Source organism: Oryctolagus cuniculus, chromosome 2 (assembly GCF_964237555.1).
Source record: "Oryctolagus cuniculus chromosome 2, mOryCun1.1, whole genome shotgun sequence".
In the NCBI taxonomy this organism is placed as follows: Eukaryota; Metazoa; Chordata; class Mammalia; order Lagomorpha; family Leporidae; genus Oryctolagus; species Oryctolagus cuniculus.
This window is the reverse complement of record NC_091433.1, coordinates 95,381,568-95,400,431: the sequence shown is the minus strand read 5'-3', so window position 1 is coordinate 95,400,431 and position 18,864 is coordinate 95,381,568. Positions and strand designations below refer to the sequence as shown.

Below are 18,864 nucleotides of genomic sequence, written 5' to 3'. Positions count from 1 at the left end.
CATTAGGAGCTTTATTATTAATAACAGAATCAAAAGAGGCAGGTACACCATGCCTGCCTTCAGGCGCAGCACTCTTGATGTGAGGAAAGCAAAGGCTTTATTTTTCTTTTTGCTTAAGATCTCTGGCTTACAGGAATAATCAGGCATGTCTTTTGAGTACACCTGTGAGGACTTGAGAGGTAGATGTTTAATCCTAATTTTACTGAGGTGGTCATGTTCAGTAGCACCTTGTAAGGTCCCTTCCATTTAAGCTGTAGCTGATCTGAAGAGGATCTTTCTATGAATGGCTTGTTCAGGGAAAGGTGCTGAAGTTGGTTTGTAGAGGGTCAGCTTTCAGAGACTGGGTCCAGGGTTTGGCATTTCAGGCTGTTATAACACAGGCTGCAGAGTGATCTCTGGAAAACACAAGCAAAACCTTTGCCCAACATTATGAGGGGATCAGGCCCCTTCCATTGTTGGGTGGTTGGGTCCCTCCATCAAACCAGAAGCAATTGGGTTGCACCTGTGAGAGGTCTCCAATGTTTCTCTGCTGGTGGCTCTCCATGGGGTGAGACCTGTAAGAACTTTACGGTGAAAGGAGCAAAGTTAATACACTCATAATGGGGTTACCATACTCTCCCCTCTGTTTTTTAAGCATAGTCTTAAGGTCCTGCATGGGAAGTCAGTGCACAGTGACTCCTATGGTTAATTTACCAATTCACACTCTTTTGTGTGATGTCAGTGATCACCCAAGGCTCTTAACATGAGCTGTCTAGGCTATGGAAGCCTTCTGAATCCACAAACTCCATCAATATTTAGAGAAGGCTGTAAGCAAAGTGACAGTTCTCCCTTTGAAGAGAGTACATCCTTCTTTGATGACCACTTCTTTCCACAGGAGTCTCACCCAGGGAGACTCTCCATGTAGGCACAGCTTTTTGCACAAGTGTCCTGACTTTCCATGCCTGAAATGCTCTTGTGGGCTTTTTAGCCAGACCAGAATGCCTTTAGGGATGACTCTGAGGTCACTGAGCATTACTTAGAGCAATTGCCATTCTATGAGTCTGCTGTATGGACTGCTACCCATGTTGAAGCATTTACTCCTCTTTAATTCTATTAATTCTATTGATATGATCACTTTAACAATTAGTGCCTCCTATATGACCAACTTAAAACTTAATGCAATCAAATACAGTCACTTTTAAACTTAATCATATATATATATAAATATGTTAAAACTTAAGATGCCATTTTCACCATCTAGCCCAAGGGGATTTGGGATCCCATGATGAAGTAAGTCCAGCTGTGAAATTATTATTTAAGCTCTCATTTTGGCTATGCTGTTACACAGATTATGTTAGTCACTCCTTTCATAAGATCAAAAAATCAAACTACATCTTGAGGAATCCCTCAGGACAGAGTCAGTGTCCCATCTTAAAGAGAATAGAGAAATGTGGGAGCAAGTCAGGCTTGCCAGAATGCCCACTAACACTGTCAAATGGAATATTAGCAAGTGGTTTTAACCATTAAATAATAGCCTATAAAATATTTACTGTAGGTCCAATGCCTTCTATAAATTTTAAGAATACATGTATTTAAATATATCTTAAATATCTTTTTTTATTTTTTATTTATTTTTTATTTTTTTGACAGGCAGAGTGGACAGTGAGAGAGAGAGACAGAGAGAAAGGTCTTCTTTTGCCATTGGTTCACCCTCCAATGGCTGCCACGGCCAGCACACTGCGGCCGGCACACCATGCTGATCCAATGGCAGGAGCCAGGTATCTCTAACATGATGTGGCTTGTTTAAACAGAAAACAGAAACATAAAACATTTTTTAGTTCCTTTTTCTATCAGCAAATTTAAAACATCTGACAAAGAGATTCAGGTCACATGAATCAAATGCATCTTCAATTAATTTTACCTATTAAATTTATGAGCAATCTTTCCTTGATAAACCAAGTAAGACAGAGCTCAAAATAAATTTTCCCATGTAGACATACAATATGAACACACACATAGCACAACATACAAGATAGAACAATAAGGCAGTTTTAGTAATAGTTTCCTAAAATCTTTAGCTGTTTTTTTATTACCAATTAAAATTACTTTCTGTTCTTGTAAATTGATTAACCATACTTTCTTCCAGTTGGAACCTGTAGTGCGTTATTGACTTCATCTGTTTACAGAACAATTCAGAACTACTGAATTCAATAGAAATGGCTGGAAAAAGTCCATCAGAACCTATAGGAGGGCAGCTAAACACAGAACCAACAATGTTGTAGTTTAGAGCAGCAAATCTGGTATAGAAAACTGTGGATGAGAAAAGACTTTAAATAGCTATGTTTAAAATGATAAACTCATTAACCAACAAGAGGCATTTGCTTACTTCACACAGTATTTTCAAAAGCACCTGTAGGATTTTACAAAACATTTAATTCTTTTAGGCCTCTGAGCCTTTCTCATTAAGATAACCACCATGTCTAGTGACACAAGATCATTAGACTTTTTAACTTTCAGACATTTGTATCAGTGGCATTTTATAACAGTACCTGTAATATAACCCAAATAGCCTGATTGATTAGCTGGTGTCTCTGCAAGATGAGAGACGTATATCCTTTGACATTTCCAGGAACCCAAATGGAAATATCAAAGTTCAAATTCTTTGGAACTTTGATTTTTTTGAATGCCTGTAAAAGATGACAAGAAGGCTTAAAATATCTTGTTGAAATAAGATCCCTTAACATCATAATAAAGTATAGACCAGATTTGATCAAATCATAACTTCTTTAAAACTCAGTTGTTTTAAACAATTAGAACTTAAGAGTCATTAAGAAAACATAATAGATTACTTTAAAATAACACAAAATCTGTCTTTTTGGGTGTTCAAAAGTCAGAAATAAAACCTTAAATTTAAGACCTGGTGCGTTGAATCAAATCCCATAATTTGGAACAGTGTTAAGAGTCAGAACTAGGGAAGAAAGAATAGCACCCACAAGGGAGACCAGGAGAAAGAATCTGGCTCCTGGCTTTGGATCATTGCAGTGTGCTGGCTGCAGCGCACCAGCCATAGTGGTCATTTGGGAGATGAACCAATGGAAGGAAGACTTTCTATCTCTCTCACTGCCTAACTCTGCCTGTCAAAAAAAAAAAAATCAACAAATGACAAAACTGATGAGGATGTAGAAAAAAGTTACCCTGGTCCACTGTTGGTGTGAGTGTAAACTGGTGCAAACCACTGTGAAAGACTGAATGGAGATGTCTTACGAATCTGATTATAGACCTACCATATGATCCAGCCATCCCACTCCTTGGAATTTACCCAAACCAAAAGAAATTAGCATATGCAAGAGTTATCTTTAACCCCATGTTCACTGCAGCACAATTCACAATAGCTGAGGGCTGGGAACAATCCATATATCAATCAATTGTTGACTTGATAAGAAAATTATGGTATATACAGACCATGGCATACTACTGTTATGAAAAAAAGAAAAAGAAACCCTGTCTTTTGCAACAAGGTAGATGAAACTGAAAACCATTATACCTAGTGAAATAAACCAGTCCCCAAAAGACAGATATCATATGTTTTCCCTGATCTGAGATAGCTAATAGAGTACCTAAAATGCAATGTATTGGAGTTACACATTTTGAGATTTGATGATTGTTTAGAGCACTTGTCTTTTCCATTGAGGAACAGTGATTTTTTTAATTTATTTTTTTTTCTTCATACTATTTGCTGACTTGTTGAACTCTTAGTGTAGGGTTAACTATACAATCATTAAGTAAACTGAAAAGAGATTTTGTAAAAGTTAAGTGGGAATGTGAGAGGGAAGAGGAGAAAGGCTTGGAGTGTGTGTGGGAGGGAGGGTATTGAGAGAAGTGTCACTTACATTCATTAGTCTGTATATATGAAATATATCAAACATATTACTTAAAATGTTAAAAGAAAGTAAATATTTAAAATTCAAAAAATTTATACCAATAACAAGGATAATTTTAAAGGTGTTTATATATATATAATATATAATATATATGTGTGTGTATTTATGACATTACAATGTAAATGTATATATATAATTTGTAATATAAATATATAGAGAGCAACATTTTGAAATTTTTTAATGTATTTATCATCAGAAAAGAATAGCTCATATTTGTGTAATAATCCAGTTTCTGAAAATTACAAGAATGAAGAGTAACCCACCAAGTTGTAGCTAATAAGGTCTTTCTCTGTGTCTCCAAGTCTACCAGCCTCTAAAATTAAATAAACATACATAATTCTGGGATAAAAATAACATTAAGATCCCACTATTTTCCCGCATAATTTTCAGGAAATATACTAGTATCTAGACACACAGTAGCAAATTTAGCTATGTATAAAATATATGTATGTTATATATGTTACATATATTCATATATATACTACATTGAGGAGAAAGAATTATCACCCTTGGCTAAAATGGCCCTGAGACACTGTGTACCTGACAGTTTCCAGGGCACCTTACAGAATGTTGGGGGTGATGATGATCTTACAATAAAAGTGAAATTACCATGGCCACAGATTCACAGGGTTAGGATTGGCCTAAAGTATTTGTGCAAAAGAGTGACTCCAGTGAATTTAAAAATTAACTAAAATTTTCATAATTAAAGATTAATTTCAAGCTTCATGAATGTCTGTAAGGCTAAGAATGAAATCTGCTAATGAGTGATGGAACTGGCCCTAAATTGTTCTTATGTACTGTGAAAATAAAATTTGGACATCTTCCAGAATTTGATGGCCTTACAATGATAAAGTAAATCATGGCAGCCTGAAGTGCCCTGCACTAGAATTGGCACAAATTAGGTTATTATTTATTGAGGTGGTAATAATAAATTTGAATCAACATGAAAAATAGAGAAATGTATTCATTTCAATATATGTTTTATATTGATAGCTGTGTGTACAAATGGTAAATTTAGTAGAAACAGGAATAAGGTTGCAAGATGTAACAGATATTAATAAAAATAGCCCTAAATACACATTTAAATACAGAAAATTTGTCCTCTCTTAAATCAAAGAAAGCTTATGCCATTGAATTCAGTAATTTTAAAAGCAAGATAAAATTGTCTTGATCTAATGCATGGAAATTTTAAAAAGAATGACAACTTTGATTCTCAAAATATAAAGAAGCTATAAAAAAGTGTCCTTGAAAGTGTAAAAGAATGTAATGTTCTAAAATTATTTGACAGGCCATAAAGATAGAGATTGCTAACACAACTTGAACATTATTTAGTGCATCCATGACATGAAAATATAAGTGCCCAAAAAAATCATACCTTGGCTGTGCTAAGATTGCTTTCCATGTGGATATTGACATACTCAGATGAAATTAATGAAAGACAAAATATAGAAACCTGATGCACATGGAAGTTAAAACTTTGCCTTGCCCTTAGTAACAATGTCATTTTAATGTGAGCCATAATTAAAAAACAAATATGCGGATGAATATTTGGTGAAAAAACAGTCCAGAATAAACTGGAAAAATTACAGTATGATACAGACTTGTAGTTTGGAAAATTTCCACAATCAGAAAATAATTTAAAGTTCCAGGAGCATCTAGAAACATTAAGAATGTATCCTATGCTGATGACCATGATGATGCTGGCACTACAATGTACTCAAATCCTATACACATGACAGTTGCTGGGACAACTTCCAGCATTTAGATTGAGTAGATGACCACACAATTATAAATCAAACCATGGTACCCATCATTTCCCTGTGTTAGGAATATCACAAATCAGGTTACTCATTATACATGCAGGTGACAGTAGTAAATGACAAAATAAATATGCACTCCATGGAAGGCATTTAATTTTGATTATATGGTGTATAAATTAGTAATTTGGCAGAAACAGAGTCATAATCATATAGAGATAATTGGATGGTGGAGTAGGGAGGGAGCTTACTGCTCTAGCCTAGGAGAAGATAGTTTTCAAAAAGTGGAAATAGAGTAGTCTCAGGGAAGAGTTAGGGAAAAAATGACAGAGGAAATTCTACTGACATTAGAGGGACACAGTGGACCCACATGGAGGGGTGGTGCCCACAGCTCATGACTCCAACAGCTGAGAGCCTATGCACCAGAACTGGAAAGTGAGGTGAGACAAGACCACAGTAGCCTGAGCCACTGGCAAAAAATGTGGCAGGAACTTAGAGGAAATGAGGCTTAAATATCCGAGGGAAAGTGTGCCAGCCAAACTAGAGGAGAGAAAAAAAAGGGACAGTACAGACACGTTTCTCTCTCTCCAGTCACCTCACAAAGGCATGCAAGCTGATGGAGCAGGAGCCATTCTGGACATACATAACATCTGTGTCAGCTTGTGTCTGCACCTGGCAAGCAGCCAAGTGGAGACTCCTGACTCTGGTGGGGAGAAATAACAGGAAACTAGGAACTTGTGACTGTGTGAAACTTCTGAAGCAAGACTGAAAAAATAAAAAACTGAGGCTGTGTGGGAAGACTCATGGTGTGGCTGCGACTTTGAGCACTCTCAGTGGGAGAGGCCACAAGCTTGGGGATTCCTGGTTACCTGATGAGACATTTCTGGAGAATCTGAACTTATACAGAGGACTACACAGACCCTTTGTGTGGTTCTTTGGATAGAGCAAACAAATATTATACCCACTAGGGCTAGTACTCAGGCACTGGTCTCCATTGAGGAGAAGAGCCCAACTGAGCAGAATGTACTTCCCTTCTGATTAAAAAAAGGGGAGATAAGACTTAACATGCCAAACTTGGGTGTGTCACCTGAGGCACACCCTTAACCCTGGAGACTGAACAGAGCTCTCTGGCCACACCCAATACAAGCCTCCAGAGATTCAGTGAAAGCAGAAAGTCCACTTATCTATAGTCATAGTACAAAGATAAAATCTGCCACAACGGAAAAAAAAAAAAATAAAAAAGAAGAAATCTTGCTGGTCTGGACAAGTGGTGGCAAATTCTTTCAATTTCTGTTTGTTATGAAAGGTCTTTATTTCACCTTCATTCACAAATGAGAGCTTTGCAGGGTATGATAATCTGGGATGACAGTTTTATTCTTAAGACTTGGGCTAGATTCTGCCATTTTCTCTTAGCCTGCAGGATTTCTGATGAGAAGTCTGCTGTGAGTCTAATTGGAGATCTTCTTGAAAGTAATCTGGCATTTCTCTCTTACGCATTTTAGAATCCTCTTTTTGTTTCACTGTGGCAGTTTGATTACAATGTGTCATGGCAAGGATGTTTTCTGATCATGCCTATTCAAAGTTCTGTGTGCTTCCTGCACTTGAATGTCTCTTTTTCCAAACCCAGACAGTTTTCTGCTAGTATTTCACTAAAAATGCCTTCTAATCCTTTCTCTCTCTCCATGCCTGCAGGAACTCCTAGAACCAGAATGTTGGTTTTATTTTTTATTTTTTTTGTAGTATCCTGTAGATTCCCAACAGTCTTTTTTAGATTTCTAATCTCCTGTTCTTGTGTTTGGTTTGACTGTATACTTTCCTGTACTCTGTCAACTTAGTCTGATATTGTCTTCTGCCTCACTGATTCTATTTTTAAGGCTGTCCACTGAATTTTTTATTTGTTCTATTGAATTCTTCATTTCATTTTGATTTCTTTTTAATATCTCAATTTCATGTTCTGTTGAATTCTTCATTTCATCTTGATTCCTCCTGATAATTTCAATTTCATGGGATTTTCTTTCATGTCCTTCATGGATATCAATAGTTTCTGCATTTGCTTTTGATTACTTCTATGTAATCTTATGACCAAATTTTTGAGTTCTATTTCTTGCATTTCTTCTATCTCATCATCTTCATGATCTCATATTGAAATACCATGTTCTTTTGGGAGCATGATGATGTTTTCATTATTCTTGCTTCTTGGATTCTTGCATTTGTTTGGCATTTGTGGAGATACTCGTCTTTTTTTTCTGGCAGTTTTTATCATTCTATTATGATTGTAGATAAATGGACTTTCTGCTTTTAGTGAATCTCTAGAGGCGTGTAGTGGGTGTGGCCAGAGAGCTCTGTTCAGTTTTCAAGGGTAAAAGGTATGCCTAAGGTGACACACCCAGCTTTGGCATGGTAAATATCTTTTTTTTAATCAGAAGGGAGTTATATTCTGTTCAGCTGAGTTCTTCTCTTCAATGGAGACTAGTGCCTGAGTACTAAATCAAGTGGGTATAATATTCACTCTGTCCCAAGGACCACATAAGGATCTGTGCTCTCAATGTGGGTCTTCTGTCCTTAGTGAGAATTAACAGTAAATCTACTCTTCAAACACCTGTTTAGCTGGGAGCCTAGGAAAAAGTGCTCAGGCAAGCAATATAATGTGAAAAATTAGTTCTAAGTAATATGAAAGATAACCCAGACAAAACAGCAGTCCAGCAAATCATTCAACCTCACTGAAACTACCAGCAGCTACATCATTCATTTTCTATTAAATATGTTTATAAGATTTAATTTGATGAACACTTGTAAGAAGCTGTGGGGACTTAAACAGGGATGAAGAGCTATTTCTCATGTGTAGTAATGGAGGTGGAATGGATTACTTGCACAGCTATTATCTAGATGGGAAATAAAAGAGCTACTGCAGCTAGATACATCATAGCATTTGTAGCCCTGTTATCATAGGATAGCCATGCAACCTAGGAAAAGTGTTCCTCCTGAGAGTATTGTGAGGAATTAACTGAATGTAAATCAGATTTATATAAATCCAGAAAGGACTTTGTAAATCAGAAGGAATAAAAACACACATTTTTCAATAAAAATTAGGGCCACCTGCAGGAGCAGGGAATAATACAACAAAAATAGGTCATAAAAATTATAAGTTAAATTAATACAAAAGTGTACTACAGGGGACAGCACTTTGTCACAGCAGGTTAATGCCTTGACCTGAAGTGTCGGCATCTCATATGGGTGCCAGTTCGAGACCCAGCTACGCCACTTCCAATCTAGCTCTCTGCTATGGCCTGAGAAATAGTAGAAGGCCCAAGTGCTTGGAACCCTGCACCTACATGGGAGATCTGGAGGAAGCTCCTGGCTTTGGATCAGCACAGTTCTGGCCATTGTGGCCAATTGGGGAGTGAACCATTGCATGGAAGATTCCCTCTCTCTCTGCCTCTGCTCTTTCTGTGTAACTCTTTCAAATAAATAAATCTTTTTTTAAAAAAAGTATACATTTATGCTCCTGCTTCTCTGTTGCAATGGGTACCACATGGATAGACTTCATTCCATGTTCTTGTCTCAAGGCAATTAGGAATAGAATGAAAAAGTGTAGAAAATGGGCATCATGAATGAAAAAGGCATTATGCACTCAGTAATACAGGAAAATTCAGATGAGTGTTGCAACTTATAGGATTTGAAGTTGTCCCTTTAAAGAATGAGGGTAATGTGTGCGACATCTACTTGCATATTCAAATAGACCTTGGGTAGTGGAGTCTAATCCAGATGTGCACACAGATTAGTTGAAATTTCTCATGGGTATATAGGTCACCACAAACTCATTCCCTTGTGTTGCACACAACACTTACTATCCAGGGCTGGGGTACACTATGATGGCTGGAACATGTGTCACCTGATATGCCTATGGTCACATCACTGGTTTGCACTACAATAATGTGGGGAAAGAATCCTGGGTGGCCAACAAAGCAGCTATAAAACAAATAACTTTGTGCTTTTCTCGGGACGGTAGAGGCCGTGTAGCGTCTCCGTTACTCTGAGGAAAGAACCGTCGGTAGAGGTACAAAAATGCAGAGCAATAAAACTTTTAACTTGGAGAAGCAAAACCATACTCCAAGGAAGCATCATCAGCATCATCACCAGCAGCACCACCAGCAGCAGCAGCAGCAGCCACCACCACCACCAATACCTGCTAATGGGCAACAGGCCAGCAGCCAGAATGAAGGCTTGACCATTGACCTGAAGAATTTTAGGAAACCAGGAGAGAAGACCTTCACCCAGCGTAGCCGTCTCTTTGTGGGAAATCTTCCTCCTGACATCACCGAGGAGGAAATGAGGAAACTATTTGAGAAATATGGGAAGGCAGGCGAAGTCTTCATTCATAAGGATAAAGGCTTTGGCTTTATCCGCTTGGAAACAAGAACCTTAGCGGAGATTGCCAAAGTGGAGCTGGACAATATGCCATTACGTGGAAAGCAGCTGCGTGTGCGCTTTGCATGCCATAGTGCATCCCTTACAGTCCGAAACCTTCCTCAGTATGTGTCTAATGAGCTGCTGGAAGAAGCCTTTTCTGTTTTTGGCCAGGTGGAGAGGGCCGTGGTCATTGTGGATGATCGAGGAAGGCCCTCAGGAAAAGGCATTGTTGAGTTCTCAGGGAAGCCAGCTGCTCGGAAAGCTCTGGACAGATGCAGTGAAGGCTCCTTCCTGCTAACTACATTTCCTCGGCCTGTGACTGTGGAACCCATGGACCAGTTAGATGATGAAGAGGGACTTCCAGAGAAGCTGGTTATTAAGAACCAGCAATTTCACAAAGAGAGAGAGCAGCCACCCAGATTTGCACAGCCTGGCTCTTTTGAGTATGAATATGCCATGCGCTGGAAGGCACTCATTGAGATGGAGAAGCAGCAGCAAGACCAAGTAGACCGTAACATCAAGGAGGCTCGCGAGAAGTTGGAGATGGAGATGGAGGCTGCTCGCCATGAGCACCAGGTCATGCTGATGAGGCAGGATTTGATGAGGCGCCAAGAAGAACTTCGGAGAATGGAAGAGTTGCACAACCAAGAAGTGCAAAAACGGAAGCAACTGGAGCTCAGGCAGGAAGAGGAGCGCAGACGCCGTGAGGAAGAGATGCGACGGCAGCAGGAAGAAATGATGCGGCGACAGCAGGAAGGATTCAAGGGAACCTTCCCTGATGCGAGAGAACAGGAGATACGGATGGGCCAGATGGCTATGGGAGGTGCTATGGGCATAAACAACAGAGGTGCCATGCCCCCCGCTCCTGTGCCAGCTGGTACCCCAGCACCTCCAGGACCTGCCACTATGATGCCGGATGGAACCTTGGGATTGACCCCACCAACGACTGAACGTTTTGGCCAAGCTGCTACAATGGAAGGAATTGGGGCAATTGGTGGAACTCCTCCTGCATTCAACCGTGCAGCTCCTGGAGCTGAATTTGCTCCAAACAAACGTCGCCGATACTAATAAAGTTGCAGTGTCTAGTTTCTCAAAACCCTTTAAGAAAAAGGACCCTTTTTGGACTAGCCAGAATTCTACCCTGGAAAAGTGTTAGGGATTCCTCCCAATAGTTAGGTCTTTCCTGCCTGTACTACTTGAGGGAGTATGCTGGAGGCAGAGGGCAAGGGAGGGGTGATATTTAACAAATGAATTTTGTGTGGTATTTTGTTTGATTTTGTGTGGTGCATTCCTGAAGTCTCAAATGTTTAATTGTTGAGGGCCTGGGGGAACTGTGGCAAAATGGATCCAGTTAGAACCCCGTTAATCTTGATCATTCCGGTTTTTGTCCATTCTGTTTTATTTGCTTTCTCATCTCCACACCACTCTTCCCTTCCCCCAGCCCCAGAGACACTGCCACATATACCACCAAAACCAAACATCCCCCAATGACCTTAGCCCCATTGTTCCACTCCCAGGTGAGAATTCAGGCAAATGTCCACAGAGGTCACAGACAGCTTACATACGGTTCTGTTCTATCCCATATATTACCCTGTCATGTCCTAAGGAAGACATTTTCTCTTAGAGATTTTCATTTTAGTATATCTTTAAAAAATTTTGTGTTAACTTGCCTCCATCTTTCTCTTGGGTAAGGACAACCCAAGAATGGCCCTTTTGTGTCTGATGTTGCTGTTCACAGCTTTTCGTGATAGGCTTAGTACAATCTTGGAAACAGGGTTGCTGTATGCTGAAGGTCTGACAGTAGCTCTTAGCATTGCCTATCTTAGGTAGTTATGCTGTGCATTTTCTATTGATGTGTCATGTTTGATTTGTCCCTGATATCTTAAATTTGGAGTTTTTCTGAGAAATGGAGCAGAAATGCAGCATCAACTTATTAAAACACATTTTAAGCCTTTAAAAAAAAAAAAAACAAATAACTTTGTAATTGATGAAGATGATATTCCAAATAACTGTTTAAATAACTGTTACTCAACTTTTAAACATTTATTAACAAAATTTACACAAGAGAGCACAGTTCAGTTCATATACTTGATCCCACTCACAATAATGAGAAACCAAAAGTTCAGTTTGAATAAGAGAAAAATTTCTGAAGAATGGTTAACCACTCTGTCACAATTCATCATGAAAACTGCCCAATACTCATTAAGGTGTGATTCCACCAATGAATTCTTCCAAACAAATTATATTTCAGAGACTTCTCTCTGTAATCTTGCTATCTTTTGTGGAAGTTTGCCTAATAATAAAGGTATTTCCCATGATAATACAGTCGTAGGATTTTTTCTTTCTGTGAGTTGTCAGGTAACCATTGAGAGGTGACCTATGGTACATGACTTTTCTATGCATGTGTGTTTTCTCATTTCTGAGTCTCTTCATGTGAATTGATTAATGGCAGAAGAATTTTTTCACATTCATTAAATTGACATTTTACTTTATGAATTCTCTGGTGTTAGTTGATGTTTAATGGCTTGTTTTTTGAGATTTTTATTTATTTGACAGGTAGAGTTATAAACAGTGAGAGAGACAGAGATAAAGGTCTTCCTTCTGTTGGTTCACTCTTTAAATGGCCACAATGGCCAGAGCTGCACTGATCTGAAGCCAAGTGCCAGGTGCTTCTTCCTGGTCTTCCATGTTGGTGCAGAGGCTGAAGCACTTGGGCTGTCTTTTACTACTTTCCCAGGCCATAGTAGAGAGCAGAATTGAAGAGGAGCAGCTGGGACTAGAACTGGCACCCATATGGGATGCCAGCATAGCAGGTGGAGGATTAACCTACTGCTCCATGGCACCGGCCTGATGTTTAATTTCTGGTTATGGTTTTTTGAGGTCTATTGCACTTGAAGGATATCACCTTTTTTGAGTTGCATATTTATGCAAGCCTGATTTCCATGAAAATATACTTCCACATTCATTACACTAAGAAATCCCTTGTGTGAATTCTCTGATGTATAATGCAATTTCTGACAAATGGCTTTTTGTCACACTAATAATATTTCTGAACTTCTTCATTTTTTTTAACAATTTACTTTATTTATTTGAAAGAGTTACAGAGAAGCAGAAAGAGGTCTTCCATCCGCTAGTTCTCTCCCCAGATGGATGCAATGGCTGGAGCTACAGTGATCCAAAGCCAGGAGTCAGGAGTTTCTTCTGGGTCTCCCACATGGGTGCAGGGCCATCTTCTGCTTTCCCAGGCCATAGCAGAGAGCTGGATCAGAAAAGGAGCAACTGGGACTAGAACCAGTGCCCATATGGTATACCGGCATTTCAGGCCAGGACTTTAACCTACTGTGCCACAGCACTGGTCCCGACCTTTCTTCCTTATGGGAGTGCCTATTGTATGGGATGTAATTTCCAGCAAAAGGCTCTGTCACATGGTTATATTGATTTTGGAAAAAGTCCTTCACATTCATTATATTCTTAAGTTCTCTCCCTTGCTTGATCTACATGTGTTATGAGGTATTCCTTCTGACAAAAGGCTTTCCCACATTTATTACAAGATTTCCACCATGTAATAAATTCTGTTATATTGTGTGATTTTGGCAGAGTTTTCAACACTCATTCCATTCATAAGGTTTCTCCCCCATGTGAATTCTGATGTTTTATGAGGTGTTACTTATGGATAAAGGCTTTTCCATATGCATTATATCCAAAGTGTTTTCCCCCATATGAATTAGATGATGTGCAATGAGGGCTGAATTATGGGAAAAAGCTTTCTAAGTCATTATGTCCAAAAGGTTTCTCTTCATGTGAATTTTTTGATGCATTCTTGGATGTGACTTATTGCCAAGGGCTTTTCTACAGTCATTGCATTCATGAAGTTTCTCCCCAGTGTGAATTCTCTGGTGTGATATGAGCTACGGTTTATAACATATGATTTATAAAGGTGTGAATCTTCTGATGCATTTCGAGTTGGAACCTAAAATCAAGTTTTTCCACAGTCATTACACTCATGAAGTTTAAACACTGTGTTCATTCTATGGTACATTATGAGGTTTGACTTTTGTTCAAAGGCTTTTCCAGTCATTACATTCATAAGGTTTCTGCACTGTGTGAATTCTCTGATGCATGATGAAGGTTGACTTATGGCTAAATGCTTTCCACAGTTATTACAATCATGAGTTTTCTACCCTGTGTGAATTCTCTGCTGTGATATGAGGTTTGTCTTTTATCCAAAGGCTTTTCCACAGTCATTACAATCATGAGGTTTCTCCCCTGTGTGAATTCGCTGGTGTATGATGAGGCATGACTTTTGTCCAAAGGCTTTTCCACAGTCATTACATCTATGAGGTTTCTCCCCTGTGTGAATTCTCTGGTGTATGATGAGGTGTGACTTTCTTCCAAAGGCTTTTCCACAGTCATTACATTTATGAGGTTTCTCCCCTGTGTGAATTCGCTGGTGTATGCTGAGGTTTGACTTTCGTCCAAAGGCTTTTCCACAGTCATTACATTTATGAGGTTTCTCCCCTGTGTGAATTTGCTGGTGTATGACGAGGTGTGACTTGTGTCCAAAGGCTTTTCCACAGTCATTACATCTATGAGGTTTCTCCCCTGTGTGAATTCGCTGGTGTATGATGAGGTGTGACTTTCGTCCAAAGGCTTTCCCACACTCATTACATCTATGAGGTTTCTCCCCTGTGTGAATTCTCTGGTGTATGATGAGGTCTGACTTTTTTCCAAAGGCTTTTCCACAGTCATTACATTTATGAGGTTTCTCCCCTGTGTGAATTTGCTGGTGTATGATGAGGTGTGACTTGTGTCTAAAGGCTTTTCCACAGTCATTACATTTATGCGGTTTCTCCCCTGTGTGAATTTGCAGGTGTACCATGAGGTCTGACTTTTTTCCAAAGGCTTTTTCACAGTCATTACATTTATGAGGTTTCTCCCCTGTGTGAATTTGCTGGTGTATGATGAGGTGTGACTTGTGTCCAAAGGCTTTTCCACAGTCATTACATTTATGAGGTTTCTTCCCTGTGTGAATTCGCTGGTGTATGATGAGGCATGACTTTTGTCCAAAGGCTTTTCCACAGTCATTACATCTATGAGGTTTCTCCCCTGTGTGAATTCTCTGGTGTATGATGAGGTGTGACTTTCTTCCAAAGGCTTTTCCACAGTCATTACATCTATGAGGTTTCTCCCCTGTGTGAATTCGCTGGTGTATGATGAGGTTTGACTTTCGTCCAAAGGCTTTTCCACAGTCATTACATTTATGAGGTTTCTCCCCTGTGTGAATTTGCTGGTGTATGATGAGGTGTGACTTGTGTCTAAAGGCTTTTCCACAGTCATTACATTTATGAGGTTTCTCCCCTGTGTGAATTCGCTGGTGTATGATGAGGTGTGACTTTTGTCCAAAGGATTTTCCACAGTCATTACATTTATGAGGTTTCTCCCCTGTGTGAATTCTCTGGTGTATGATGAGGTCTGACTTTCGTCCAAAGGCTTTCCCACACTCATTACATTTATGAGGTTTCTCCCCTGTGTGAATTTGCTCATGGTTTATGAGGTATGACTTTTGTGTAAAGGCTTTTCCACAGTCACTACATTCATGAGGTTTCTCCCCTGTGTCAATTTGTTGATGTTTTCTGAGGACTGACTTTTGTCCAAAGGCTTTTCCACAGTCATTACATTCAGAAGGTGAATTAAAACTGAGTAATTTTCCACAAGGTTTACTTTTGTAAAGTTTTTCCCTTGTGTTTAGTCTCTGGTTTATTGCAAGATGTGACTGGTGAATGACAGGTTCAACATACATAATGTACTTATCAATCTTTCTTGTGTGAGTTTGTTGATGCACACTGAGGCTAGAATTCTCATGGATAGCTTTTTCTATTTGAGTTGCTTTTCCAAAAGTGACAGTTGATTTATTACAGTTTTCTGCCATATGAACCCTCTCAGATTTACAGAACATCTTTCTTGTGAAGACTTTTGCTTGTCCAGTGGGTCCAAATGGCTGCTTCATGATATGAATATTGTCATGCTGACTAAGAGGCTCACAGAACTGCAGAGATTTTCCAGGTATCTTAGTGTTATCAAATTTTTCTCCAGCCTGTAGTTGATCAGGCCCACTGGGGGGATACACAGTGTGACATTTATTGCATTCCTCAGGCTTCAATCCTGAATAGATTCCCTTTTGAATAATCAGTGTTGGAATATGGCTTGAATTTAAACTAAGAGTTTTTCTTAATTCAACTCTCTTGAGAGCTGATGTCTTGTTATTTTTCATAAAATCCTGATTCAGATTTGTGTCCTGACTTTCCTGGTTGATCTTAATCAGGTCATCCCTTTTCATGACCACTGAAATGAGAAAAAAGCAATCATGTCACTGAATCACATGTAACTGTTTCTCCTGGCATGCTCATGTAAAGGGAATGAAGTTACTTGTAATCCAAGTGGCATAAGATTTTGACAAAATCAGTATGAAGTACTTATTTGTAACCATTATATGGTTTTTCTCCTTAATACATTAATATACCATGAGGTTTCCCAATGTTCAAACATGATCCTTTTTACTATGGGAATTTGTCAAGGATGGTAGAATGACATTTGTGCTATGAAGTGTGGGATGCCTGCATCTCAAAACAGTGTCAGTTTGAGCCCTGGCTACTCTGCTTTCAGTACAGCTCTCTGCCTATGTAAACTGGAAGGAAGCAGATAATGGTTCATGTGCCTGGGAACCTGTGAGAAACCAGGGAAAACTAGAGGGATTCTAGAGTTTTGGCTTCAGACTAGTTAGACCTAAGTGTTGCAGGCATCTGGGAAGTGAGCTAATAGAGGACCTCTTTCTCTCTCTCTTCTCTCACTATCACTCTGCCTTTCACAAAGATGAAATAACTATAAAATATTTTAAAGAATGGACAAATGTTTAATAAAAATATTCACCCACTACCTAGCAACAATTTTTTTCCCTGTCCTTTTTCTCCAGTTTATTTTTATAAAAATTGTGTGCTTTTTGCTTCTCTGATATCTCAACCATAAACATGAGAAAGTTTTACTGATCATTTACTTGCAGGTGGAGAAGAGTGAAATGTGCCTGTACTTTAAGCAGGACAACATTTAAGGAGTATGATTTGAATCTATGACTGTCTCGTGCTCAGTCTTCCTAGGTAAACATCATTTGTGGGATTTTTCGAATGAAAAACTACTTTGTCTCTACTCTATGACAGCTTCCCAAAATTCCTAAGGACACCCAACACCTTCAGCTTCTCAAAAGTACAACAGGTACAGAAAATTCCCAGTATACCACTTTAGTTAAACACTCCCAATCAGTTTGAAGAATTTATTTCTGCAAACCGGGATGTGCTTATCTTCTTTGAAAAGTGTTTTCTAGCTCATTCTGAAATCATCAGTGCTGGTTACCTCCTCTCAATTCTTTCTAGAAAAATTCCTGTGATGATTTGAATTTCTGGAGGCTTTTGATCAGTTGCCTCCTATTTTCACTGAAAGCTTCATTTTCTATGCTTTTCTTATCTTTTTATTTGCTTATTTTTCAATGATACTGAAAAATAAGAGAGAAATCACTCTTCAAACTCCACCCTTAAAGAAATCTGAGCTACTTAACATAAACCCACGAGGCTACTTGACCTTGGGTCTCAAAATCTCATTAGTTTTTTGGTGAGTCTAGGATCACATATTTTCATGTTTTATATAAGTTCATGCTTAGTTTATGATTTCTTTTTTTTCAAAGATTTACTTTATTTATTTGAAAGCTAGAATTATAGAGAGAGATAGAGACAGAGAGAAGTCTTCCATCTGCTGGTTCACTCCCCACATGGGCACAACAACCAATGCTGGGCCAAAATGAAGTTAGGAGCCAGGAGTGTCTTTCTTGTCTCCAACATGGGACAGGGGCCAAAGACTTGGGCCAACCTCTGCTCTTTTCTCAGGTGCATTAGCAGAGAGCTGGATTAGAAGAGGGCTAGCTGGGACTTGAACTGGCACCAATATGCAATGCTAGTGTTGCAGGCTGGAGCTTTAACACACTGCACCACAATGTCATTCCTAGCTTCATAATTTCTGATGCCACAGCACAGAGGCTTACTCATGACCATCTTTTATTTTTAAAGACTTATTTATTTATTTATTTGAAAGTCAGAGTTACACAGAGAGAGGAGAGGCAAAGAGAGAGTCAGGTCTTGATCCAATGGTTCACTCCCCAATTGGCCACAACGGCCAGAACTGTGCTGATCTGAAGCCAGGAGCCAGGAGCTTCTTCTGGGTCTCCCTTGGGTGCAGGGGTCCAAGGACTTGGAACATCTTCTACTGCTTTCCCAGACCATAGCTGAGAGCTGGATCAGAAGTGGAACAACTGGGTCCCAAACTGGTGGCCATATGGGATGCTGCTGCTTCAGGCTAGGGTGTTAATTCACTGTGCCACAGCAAGCCACATGACCATCTTTTAGCATTTACTTATTTACTTACTTGAGAATCAGAGAGACAGAATGAGAGATAAAGACAGACTGAAACAGAGGTTTGCCAACTGTAGGCTCACTCCTCAAATGTTTCCAACAGACTATAATTTTCTTATTTATTTGAGAGTCACAGAGGAAAAAAAAGAAAGAGACTAAGAAAGAGAGAGTTCACATTTATTGATTCAGTCCTGGGCAAGTTCTATGCCTGGGAAAAATCATGAGTGGGAACTCAATCTGAGCAATGAGTTAGAAATAAGATTCTGGGGCCTGGCATTGTGGCATAGCAGGTAAAGCCACCATCTGCAGTGCCAACACCACTTA

The 18,864-nt window shown here is 39.1% G+C and overlaps 2 protein-coding genes across 5 annotated transcripts in view; one reads left to right on the top strand and one right to left on the bottom strand.

Annotated features, from left to right (window-relative positions):
• Positions 1-1,592: 1,592 nt before the first annotated feature.
• LOC100346936 (non-POU domain-containing octamer-binding protein) lies at positions 1,593-12,060 on the top strand. The gene has a single exon (XM_070068651.1). The coding sequence runs from the start codon at positions 9,743-9,745 to the stop codon at positions 11,153-11,155; it is 1,413 nt and encodes a 470-aa protein (XP_069924752.1). The 5' UTR covers positions 1,593-9,742; the 3' UTR covers positions 11,156-12,060.
• Positions 9,669-18,864, bottom strand: part of LOC127488233 (zinc finger protein 665-like) — a 55,213-nt gene continuing 46,017 nt past the window's right edge. For all 4 annotated transcript variants that reach the window (XM_070068647.1, XM_070068649.1, XM_070068648.1 and 1 more), the window contains one exon: positions 9,669-16,429. In XM_070068647.1, the coding sequence (XP_069924748.1) occupies positions 14,307-16,429 (2,123 nt within the window). In that variant the 3' untranslated portion in view covers positions 9,669-14,306. The remainder of the gene's footprint in view (positions 16,430-18,864) is intronic.